The 12,024-nt window shown below is 43.9% G+C and overlaps 1 protein-coding gene across 1 annotated transcript in view; it reads left to right on the top strand.

Moving 5' to 3' along the window:
* LOC109937818 (slit homolog 1 protein-like) overlaps positions 1–12,024 on the top strand; it is a 200,427-nt gene that overhangs the window by 51,388 nt on the left and 137,015 nt on the right. Inside the window, exon 6 of the mRNA XM_048609217.1 lies at positions 8,145–8,169. Coding sequence (XP_048465174.1) covers positions 8,145–8,169 — 25 coding nt within the window. The remainder of the gene's footprint in view (positions 1–8,144; positions 8,170–12,024) is intronic.

A 12,024-nucleotide genomic window follows, 5' to 3' on the forward strand; every position in this document is an offset into this window, starting at 1 on the left:
GAGCTGGACGAATACAGCAGGCCAGGCAGCATCAGAGGAGCAGAAAAGCTGACGTTTCGGGTCGGGATCCTTCTTCAGAAAAGCCACTAAGGTATTTTTGAAAGTAGTCACCATTGTAGGAACGATGATAGCCAATTTGTGCACATTGCTGTATAAACTCTCCAGCTGTTTCTCAAAAAATAGAGGCTACGCCCATTGGTTTAACATAAGTTTCTAAAGGTGAATAGAAAAACACAAAGGCAGGTTGACAGCTAGTTGGACATACAGAAAATTGACAGGCAGACAGCTACACAGACCACCAGACAAACGGACAGATATACATTCAGTCAGAGGGGAAAACAGACTGACAGATAGGCCATTTTATATTAAAGCCCCAGTATATAGATTCCCCAAATATGCTGAAGCCACACATGCATTAAATCTATTTACGGAGTCAATTAGACACCAATCTGTAACTCACTCCTGTGCATTAGTTATTCTAGATATAAATTCCTTCAACTTCTAATTAGATTTGAGTCTGTAACTCACTCCTGTGAATCAGTTATTCTAGATATAAATTTCTTCGACCTCTCAATTAGATTTCAGTCTGTAACTTACTCCTGTATATCAGTTATTCTAGATATAAATTCCTTCGACCTCTCAATTAGATTTCAGTGTGTAACTCACTCCTGTGTATCAGTTATTCCAGATATAAATTCCTTCGACCTCTCAATGAGATTTCAGTCTGTAACTCACTCCCAGGTGAGTATTATGCTATACATAAACACCTCTGAACCTCTTGATCAGAATTCAGTCTGTAACTCACTCCTGTGTATCAGTTATTCTAGATATAAATTCCTTCCACCCCTCAATTAGATTTCACTCTGTAATTCATTGTAATTCACTCATACATAACCCTCCCCCGAACCTCTTGATCAGAATTCAGTCTGTAACTCAATCATGGGTATCTTTGATTCCATACATTAACACCCCTAATCCCTTGATTCGATTCTTGTCTACGATTCACTCCCAGATAAATGTTATTCCATAAGGAACCCCGAACCCCTTGATTAGAATCCAGTTTATAATTCACTCCCAGGGTTATTCAATAAACCACCTGAACACCTTGATTAGATTCCTGTCTGTAACTCACTCCCAGGTATCTGTTATTCTCTGTATAAATCATCCAAACCCCTCGATTAGATATCAGTCTGTAGCTCACTCCTGGGTATCTGTTATTTTATATATAAGTACCCGAAAAAAAGCTCGGTTAGTTCTCAGCCTGTAAAACAAAGACCCAGGCTACCATCTCAGCTGGACCTAGGGCAATGTTTCAAAGAAGAACAGGGCTGGTGTCTTGGCCAATGTTTATTCTTTAATCAACACGGAAAGGACATAAACATTGCTAAAAGGAGACTAGAAGTTGAAACGTTTTGCCTTGCTCTCAACAGAAAAAGGAAGCAAGAAACATATTTGAGAAGTGAGACACCATTTTGTAAAGAACGAGAAGAAGGTGCTGATTGGTTTGACCATTATTGGTGTGTCAATCTTAATTGTCAGACCAGGCAGATCCGTTATAATTGAAAATCAATGCAAATTAAAATGGATGGTTAACTGTTCTTGCTGCATCTTCAAGTCAATTATGGCCCAAATACTCAACACCCTCTTCTCATTCTGTATAGAACAGTGTCTTTGTTTTAAAAAAGTAACATATGTCCTGTATCAGCTGAGAGCAATTGAAGAACCCCAACTTCTAGTCTCCATCTACTAAAGAAAGGAGCAGTTTTTTTTGACTATTAGGACATAACTGAACAATGGAATTTTGCAGTGTACATACTCACTGCTATGTTTCCTAAATCACAACTGCAGCTTCAAAAGAAAAGTATTTCATTGTCTGTGAAGCTCTTTGGGATGTCCTGAGATTGTGAAAGGTGCTATACAAATGCAAGTTCTCTCTGTCTTTCTTGAACAGAAAGCAAATTTCAGTTGGAAGCTAAAAAGCTTCCATACCATGGCAGGAACTGAATAGAAGAGTGGAAATGAGAAGAGTTGATTCCAAGGATGAATAATAGATCAGTGAGCTAAGCACGCCGTGAATTGAAGGCTCCCACACTGGGAGAGGAGGATGAAACCAGGCCTGGGCAAGCTGCAGCATCAATAATTCATCCTGGGTGTCAGAGGGAATGTTTCTGACTTAAACGGCCATAAATCTTGAATAGATTCCTAATGGCAGCGATTCTGGCAAACATTCTGTCTCAGTGTTTGAGTGCTGAGCAGGCTAGAGGCTGTACAGTTCGGAGTGTTGTTGATGTAGGAACGGGGGAACAGTAGAAAGCTGTGGTGAGAGACTGAGAGAGGGAATGAGACGAGGAGATTAAGAGTAGACAGAAGGGGCAGGAGTAGAGAGGGACAACGTTGCAGGGTGGGTAAGAAAAGGAAAGAAAGAACAGGGATAAGAGAACAAAGGAGATGGAGATAGAGAAAGGGAAAGAAACAGGTGATAGAAAGGTCACACTTGGATTTTCTCATCTCTGAGCCAGTTAAAGGACTAGGAGTCAGAGAGAAGGAAGGAGATGAGAATAAAAAAGAGGGAAGAAGACATGAGGTGGAAGAAAGATGGAGAAAGAGAAGAGAGATGGAGAGAGAAAAAGGTCAACATTACAGGAAGAATGAAAATCTCATGCCTATCACTTTGCTCTTAGTATGAGCTTTCCGTGCATAAATTGGCTATGACATTTCCTATCTTATTTGGATTACATTTTAAAGAACGTTGTTGGTGGTAAAGTGTTCTGGAATAGCCTGAGATTATGAGAGGCCCTATTTAAATGCAAAATATTTTCTCTCCTTCTTGCAATATTTCACATAAATTACAATTAAGTCCATAACTCTACAGTGGACAATTGGGTTCACTTTTGATGGCCTTTTCCCTTATCAAAAATCCTTTCATCTGAAGATGATACTTACTTTTGGTTCCCTGCGTCCAAAGCAATAAGAAATGATTACCATTTTAAAAGAGAAAGTTAAATCAAAAATGATGGCAATGAAATGTGGAGCAGAGTTCAGCTGGGTTCAGGATCCCAGTGCAGGGAGAATTGGGTCAATCCAAGAGAGAGTGTGGAATAGCTTACTTAGTTTCCAAAATCAAACCAAAGGCCATTAGGTCAGACCATCACTGAAATATAGCCTCTCCGACTACCAAAGGTGGGCTCCCAGGAATCCACTCCTGAAATTCTGCAGCAAGTTGTTGAGATTCACAATGGGTCAATCCAGGCCTTGCTCAGATAGCTGGGAGTTACAACCTTTACACTGACTGAATTGTATCTATGGTCCTGAAGGGCTCCAGTCACTGAAATGCTAAGGTGACTGGTGTCAAGAGCGCTGTTCCCTGACTTAGATTATGAACCAGAGCTCATGGGACTGTGACGAGAAAGGTTGTAGACAACAGCCTGAGCAATGAATCTGGACCAAATATTGTGATTGAAGCTGAGCTCAATAAAACTCTTCGAAACAGAGCTGAATATATTTCTGCTCTGATGAAGAGTCATTGAGACTCGAAACGTTAGTTTGCTCTCTCAACATGGATGCTGCCTAACCCGCTGTGATTTCCAGCATTTTTTGTTTTCGGTACAGATTCCAGCATCTGCAGTAATTTGCTCCTTCCTCCTGGATATATTCTGCTCGCAAATGTGATGGTGCTCTGTGGGTTAACAATAAATGGGGTGCAGTTAAATACACCCTGGGCCCCCACGACAGCTCCCCTGCTGAGAGAAGGGTGTCAGTAGGAGTGTTGTCTATTCCCTGAAGGTAACAGGTGAGTTAAGGACCTGGAAACTTTCTGGAGTTTTGTTTGATAGTTTCTAGATAGTGCTAGAGACAAAGTGTTAACTGTAATTTAGTGGGAGGCTCTCCCACTACTGGGTGAGAAGATTGAGAGTTTGTGTCCCACACCAGTGGCATCTGCACAAAACCTAGGCCGATTCCAAATGGAGCTCAGAGACAACACTGTAAACTACTCCCCTTCCAGTCTGTATGAAAATTAAGAAGGAAGTTGATAAGGAGAATCATGAAGATCTATCATCAGTGAGTCATCAACAGGCAGGGAAAACAATGAAAGAAAGTTACTAGAGGTTAAGTGAATCAGAGATAGTAGGAACTGCAGATGCTGGTGAAAATGGTCTGATGAAGGGTCTAGGCCCGAAACGTCAGCCTCTCTGCTCCTATGATGCTGCTTGGCCTGCTGTGTTCATCCAGCCCTGCACCTTGTAGAGGTTAAGTGAATTTTCTTTAAGCAAAACACACTGAAGACTGAATTTTTAAAAGGAACACTTGAATATTGACTTTATTAAAAGAAAAGACAGAAGCATTGAACGGGGAGTGAGACAAAGGATAAAGGTCTCTTAGACCACGAGAGGCTGAATGGCCTTCTTAAGTCATAGAGTCATAGAGCCAAAGAGATATAGAATCATAGAGCTGCGCAGCATGGAAACTGACCCTTTGGTCCAACTCGTCCATGCTGACCAGATATCCTAAATTAATCTAGTCCCATTTGCCAGCTTTTGATCCATATCCCGCTAAACCCTTCCTATACGTATACCCATCCAGATGCCTTTTAAATGTTGGAATTGTACCAACCTCCACCACTTCCTCTGGCAGCTCATTCCATACACGCACCACCCTCTATGTGAAACATTTGCCCCTTAGGTCCCTTTTAAATCTTTCCCCTCTCACCTTAAACCTATGCCCTCTAGTTTTGGACTCCCCCACCCCAGGGAAAAGACCTTGTCTATTCGCCCTATCCATGCCCCTCATGATTTTATAAACCTCTATAAGGTCACTCCTCATCCTTCGCACTCCAGGGTAAATAGCCCCAGCCTATCCAGCCTCTCTCCACAGATCAAATCCTCCAACTCCGGCAATATCCTTGTAAATCTTTCCTGAAGCCTCCCAAGTTCCACAACTTCCCTCCTACAGCAGGGTGACCGGAACTGCACACGGTATTCTAAAAGTGGCCTAGCTAATGTCCTGCACAGGCACAACATGACCTCCTAACTGCTATACTCAATGCACTGACCAATAAAGGCAAGCGTACCAAATGCCTTCTCCACTATCCTATCCACCTGCAACTCCACCCCCAAGGAACTATGAATCTCACTCCAAGGTCTCTTTGCTCAGCAACACTCCCCAGGACCTTACCATTAAGTGTATAAGTCCTGCCCTGATCCACCTCTCCAAAACGCAGCACCTCACATTTATCTAAATTAAACTCCATCTGCCACTCCTCGACCCATTGGCCCATCTGATCAAGATCCTGTTGCACCCCAAGGCAACCTTCCTCAATGTCCACCACACCTCCAATTTTGGTGTCATCTGCAAACCCATCAAACATACCTTCCACATTCACATCCGAATCATTTATATAAATGACAAAAAGCAGTGGACCCAGCACTGATCCCCACAGCACACAGTCACAGGTCTCCAGTCTGAAAAACAAACCCCACCACCACTCTCTATCTTCTACCTTTGAGCTTGTTTAGCATCCACATGGCTAGTTCTCCCTGTATTCCATGTGATCTAACCTTGCTAACCAGTCTACCATGAGGAACCTCGTCGAATGCCTTACTGAAGTCCATATAGACCACGTCCACCGCTCTGCCCTCATTAAACCTCTTTGTTCCTTCTTCAAAAAACTTAATCAGGTTCGTGAAACACCATTTCCCACACACAAAGCCATGTTGACTATCCCTAATTTGTCCTTGCCTTTCCAAATACATGTAAGTCCTGTCCCTCAGGATTCCCTCCAACAACATGCCCACCACCGATGTCAGGCTCACCTGTCTGTAATTCCTTGGCTTTTCCTTACCAATCTTCCTCTTGCAAGATTCTACATTTTGTGGATGGAGAAACATTGTTTTGTTTACTTTCAATTTATCTCTCCTCTCTTGGAATGCAGCTTCAAGAAGACAGCAGAAGTAGGAACACAGGAACGTGAGTAGGATATTCAGCTTCTCAAATTTGCTCCACCATTCAATTAGATCAGGGCTGATTTGTGGTCTAACTGCATATGCCTGCCTTGGGCCCATACCCCTTGATACTCTTGCTTAATAAAAAATTGTCAATTTCAGATTTAAATTTAATAATTTAGTTAGCATCGACTGCCGTTTGAGGAAGAGAGTTCCAAAGCTCCACCACTCTTTATGTTTAGAAGTGCTTTCTGACACCTGAATGGTCTAAGTCTTAGACTATGCCATCTGGTTCCAGAATTTTCAACCAGTAGAAATAGTTCGTCTTTATCTACCATGTCTTCTCCTGTTAATATCCTGAGGATCTCGATTAGATCACCCATTAACCTTCCAAATTCTCAAGAATAAAGGCCTAATTTGTATAATCTTTCCTCATAACTTAACCCCTGAAGTCTAGGTATCATCCTGTAAACCTTGTAATATAAGTGGGTGCTTTTTCTGGAGCAGGTCTCAGTGTTTCGACATTGATGCACTCACAGTGGTTCAAACCTCGTTGTCTCTGTCTCTTGTCTATCCATGGTTGCTGAGAGACAGGTGGTATTCAGACAAATGCCCATACGTTTGGACTGGCTCCACAAGTCCCTGTGAAGTTACCCTCCTCCCCGCTCTCCCTGAACATGGGGGTCTGGGGAGGCAGGAAATGGAAGTGCAGGTGTGATTGGAACAGCTTGTGCATATGAGCACTGGTTGCTGGTGGAAAGCAATGAAACGTCAATATTAGCGAGCGCAGTGTCAATATTGACCGACATGGTGGTCTCTAAAGATTCAATATCTCGGCTTTGGCATCGCAAAGAGGCGTTTTCGACTTCAAATGATTGAAAATCCCTTATTCTTATCCCTTCACTCTTTTAAAAGTCTTTTGACATGACAGAGTAAGTAGTTTTAGATCCAATTCCCGACATATGAAAGGTATCACAGCATCATAGGAGTACTACAGTGTAGGAAGAGACCATTCTGCCCATCCTGTTTTCACCGGCTCTTCAACAAGCATTGTTACCAAATGTTAATCCTCTGTTTTCTCCCCGAATCTTTGCACATTATTTCTGTCCAAGTTAACCTGTTGAATGCCCCAGCCGAACGTGCCTCCAGCACACTTGCAGGCTTTGAATTCCATGCTGTAACTGCTCATCGTGTGAAGGTAGGAGAGGAATACAGGAGGACAGGAAGAATAGCATTTAGGCAGAATCTTTCAAAACCGCTCAACAAGCTTTACAGCCAATAACATACTTTTAAAGTGTAGTCATTGTTGTAATCTAGGAAACACTGAAGCCAATTTGCACCCAACAGGAGGCCCGACCGGCCCTCTCAGGTAGGTTTTGAAGATCCTATCAACTCTTTGGCTCGCTGGTAGTGTCCCTACCTCTAGGCCAGAAGGTTCAGATTCAAATCCCACTTGCTCCAGAGGAAGGCTACACCATCTCCGAACAAGTTGATCAGAAATATTTAGAAGACCTCATATAACATTACTTTGAAGGAAGCCAGGGCAGTTCTCCCTCGGTCAACCCTTTCAACCAACGGCTTCATAAAGCGGATTATCTCATCACCTTTTTTAAAAAATATATTCATTCACGGGATGTGGACATCGCTGGCTAGGCAGCATTTATTGCCCATTCCTAATTTCCCAGAGGTCGGTTAGGAGTCACCCACATTGCTGGGGGTCTGGAGTCACATGTAGGCCAGGCCAGGTAAGGACGGCAGTTTCCTTCCCTAAAGGACATTAGTGAACCAGATGGGGTTTTTCTGATAAACAGCAATGGATTCATGGTCATTATTAGACTCTTAATCTCAGATATTTATTGAACTCAAACTGCACCTTCTGCCTTGGCGTAATCTAACGATAAACCTGCTCGATCATCGCCTTCCCATAACTCATTGCTGCTTGTGTGCATGGGTGAGTTGGTGTATCCCCCTAAAATACACTCAAGCACAGGCTGTGAGGTGCTTTGGGGCACTGTGAATGGTATTTTATCGATGTGGATTCTTTCTGAATACAAACAGCAAACAACACAAGGAACTGAATTCTGAACAGGAAGCCCGACATCACGGAGATGGTGGTGAGAATGGGAAAGAAGCAATTGTTCCTATCTAGATGGATGAGACAGAGGAGGGGCGTTATTCACCATCGACTTGTAAGAGATCAATCAGGGGGCAGCTCACGGCTGAGGATGCTGTTGTCTTTGGCGACAGCCAAATGCAGTTACGGCCAGCAATCCCAAAAAATCTGTGGGATTTACTGGGTGCTGCTCTGCAGTCTCCTAATGCTGTTCTCACACACAACCACAGCAACTGTTCCTGATCAAGGAGAGGAAACACACTTCAGCCTGGATATCACATTTGGATAGGGCAAATAACAGTCAGTCCATTCAAAAGAAACACTTCCACTTCTATACTATCTCTCATCACTATTGCATGCATCAGAGCCCTCTGCTAAAGTACTTTTAGAATGTAGTCACTATTGTAATATAGGAAATGTGACAGCCAATTTAAACACAGCAAACTCCAGGCTTTGGGTTTTGTGTAATGTTGCTTAAGGGATAACTATTAGCCAGGACACAGGGAAGCCTCCCCCTGGTCTACATTGGAGTGTAGTGGTCATGAACCAATGGAGATGGGCTATAGTTTATGATCTTATCTGTAAGAGCACACTTCTAACAGTGTAGCCCACATACAGCAGTGCACAGGGGTGGGTGCACAAGACTTAGTGCTTGTGATTCTGGAGTGGATTTTTCATCCACAAACGTTTGCCTCGGGGTGAGAGTGCTAGCCACTGAGCTACACTCAAAACAGATGCTGCCTCCTCACTAATGTCTGAGGGCTTTTGACAAACCTGCCCTTTGATCTCTATGTCAAAGGTCAAGAGCAGCAGATATGTAGGAAGACAACCTCCTGCAGGTTCCCTTCCAAGCCACACACCATTCTGACCTGGAAATAGATCTTGTCCCTTCACTGTTGCCAGGTTAACATCTTAGAACTTCCTCCCCAAATACCTTGTGGGTTTCCCTACACACCAAAGACAGCAGCAGTTTAAGAAGGCAGCTCACCACTGCCTTCTCCAGGAGGACATGTTATGGTCTCTCATATTAATATAACTTGTACCTAGTTGTTATCATGGAATAAACAGCCTCTTCTACTTAGACCAGGAAATGGTTTTCCTCTGAAACAAAAACAGAAATTGTGAGAAAATCTCAGCAGGTCTGGCAGCATCTCTGATCCTTCCTTAGAACATTCTGAAGAAGGGTCACTGGATCCAAAGCGTTAACTGTGATTTCTCTCCGCAGACGCTGCCAGACCTGCTGAGATTTTCCAACAATTTCTGTTTTTGTTTCAGATTTCCAACATCCTCAGTTCTTTTTGTCTGATGGCTTTCCTCTACTACACCAGGCCCCAAAAACGAAAGAGAGGATGTTGGCAGCAAATCTACTACACAGCTTATATGACATGGTGAGCAACAGTGAGGATTCGCATTGTAACAGTAGTGAGCCATCTTCTTGAACCACTGCAGTCCTTAGGAATACAGGGACAGCCACAATGCTGTTAGGGAGGGAGTTCCAGATTTTGACCCAGCAACGCTGAAGGAATGGCATAGTGGCTCAGTGGTTAGCACTGCTACCTCACAGCGCCAGGGGCCTGGGTTCAATTCCCCCTTGGGCAACTGTCTGTTCTCCCCGTGTCTGTGTGGATTTGCTCCAGTTTCCTCCCACAGTCCAAAGATGTGTAGGCTCGGTGGATTGGCCATGGGAAATTGCCTGTAGTGTGTAGAGGTGGGTTTGGGGAATGGGTCTGGGTGTGATATTCTGAGGGTTAGTTTGGGCTGACAGGCCTGTTACCACACTGTAGGGATTCTATGGAACGGTGATGTGTTTCCTATTCAGCGTGGCTTGGAGAATCAACTTTTCCTGTTTTGACCTTGATGTGTCCAATTGAATTGGGATTTTTGGAATATAAGGCTATGTATTGATGTATTGATCTGATCTCTGCTGGCGGCTGGTTTCACATCGCAGCCCCCCTACCAAACACTAAAATAAGGGATGTTTGGAAACTTGTGTCGGGGTTGGATTACGTCGCAGGCGCGATGACTTGTTCCCACGAATCCAAGATCAATTTGCCGCGTTGTTTAAGTAGAAAAGCTCACACCCTGGTGTCCCCTTTGGAGGGTAGCTCGGAAGCTACTGTTTGTTTTCACAGGCGCTGCGACGGTTTCTGCCTGATTCTCGACAATAAGTCAAAGGACATCTGCCTCAAACACCGCCCCCCACCCCCAGCTCCCTCAACATCTCCACCACCCCTTGAACAAAAGTCTGAATGAGAATTTTGAGAAGATGCAGAGGGGAGTAGATAGGGTGGGATCCTTCTCCAATATTTGCCTGTCCACTCTCCTGTTTGCCAAGTGGCTGTTTTCAGAAGTTGGTGGAAGTCTTGTGTGTTCTTTGAGAGTTGCTGGGATACCTGTTCGTCTCCTCACTTACACCACAACCAGCTGCTACATTTGTTCAGAAAGCACCACCCGAAGGTCAGAGGAAGAGAAACAAAACCCTGACAGCCCTGTTCTGCTCTCTTTCACAACCAGGACTTCCCAGCATTGCCTTCCCCTGTGGAAACATCTGATTGAAAAAATTCAAAAATTCCATTATCAGCTCTGAGGCATCCACTCCTCTTCCTGCACCAACTCCCATCGCTCTCCTCCTGCTCCATTCCTTTTCCTCTTCTCTCCACTCTGTATCCCTTCACTCTCCACCACTCTCCTTTACCCTTCTCTTGTCTCCTCCTCTGAGTAAAGGTTCCTCTACACTGTCCCCATCAAACAGTGCCAGGACAGGGACCGCACGGGGTTAGATACAGAGTAAAGCTCCTTCTACACTATCCCCATCAGACAGTCCCAGGACAGGGACCGCACGGGATTAGATACAGAATAAAGCTCCCTCTACACCATCCCCAACAAACACTCCCAGGACGGGGACCGCATGGGATTAGATACAGAATAAAGCTCCCTCTACACCATCCCCAACAAACACTCCCAGGACGGGGACCGCATGGGATTAGATACAGAATAAAGCTCCCTCTACACGATCCCCATCAAACTCTGCCAGAGCAGGGACAGCACAGAGGTAGACACAGAGTAAAGCTCCCTCAACATTGTCCCGATCAAATGCCCCCAGGATGGGTACACCAAGAGGTTTGATACAGAGTAAAGCTACCTCTATGCTGTCAGGTTGGAAGTGCAGTATGTACTGTGATTTACAGTGTGTTTCAGAGTACAGGTCCTACTGCATCCTGGTCTTACGACAGAAAGTGTGTCTGTAAGGTGAAGGAAGATTTAGGGTTTATGAGCAAAAATCTCTGGCATCAAATGACCTGTCTAAGCTCCGGTGCCAAGGAAGTCAGTTAAGGTCAGATAGCAACACCCCTCGGGACTGTGCCCAAGCCAGGACAGTGTGACTACCTCATATGAGAGGGAGGCAATTCAGATCAGAATAGCCCAATTTGTCCCTTTACTTTCCCTGCCTTACCTTAGACCAAATGTTACACTTGGAGAGAGTCTAACTGGCTTTTCAGTTGCATTGTTGTTAAAGGAAAAATCTTGCTTGCAAAAATATGTACAACTAACTTCAGTACAGACATTCCTCAGGTCAACATAATTCCTCATTCCTTCAGCTGTCCGGGCCCTAATTTCTGGGAATCGCTCTGTCATGCTCTGTCTCACAGCCAGTGTATCAGTATACCTTTAAGTGGCTCATCATTGCATCATAGCATGTGGCCAAGGATATAAAGATCTCAGGTTCCATCTAAATTCAGACCACTTGAAGCATGACACTTTGCTAGCAATATGTTCTTCTGCTATAGCTGCCTAACACTAGCTCAGACACCTTTGTGTCTGAGAATGTGATAATTGTATATAAGAGCTAGTTATAATAAATGTTTATTGGATTCTTCAATACCAATGATATCCACACCCTGTTTATTAATGTTACAAAGGATAACATAAGCATTGTCGCATCAGATAATGTATCCTGCTGGACTTAAAGCC

The sequence above is a fragment of the Rhincodon typus genome, chromosome 20 (assembly GCF_021869965.1).
Source record: "Rhincodon typus isolate 14 chromosome 20, sRhiTyp1.1, whole genome shotgun sequence".
In the NCBI taxonomy this organism is placed as follows: domain Eukaryota; kingdom Metazoa; phylum Chordata; class Chondrichthyes; order Orectolobiformes; family Rhincodontidae; genus Rhincodon; species Rhincodon typus.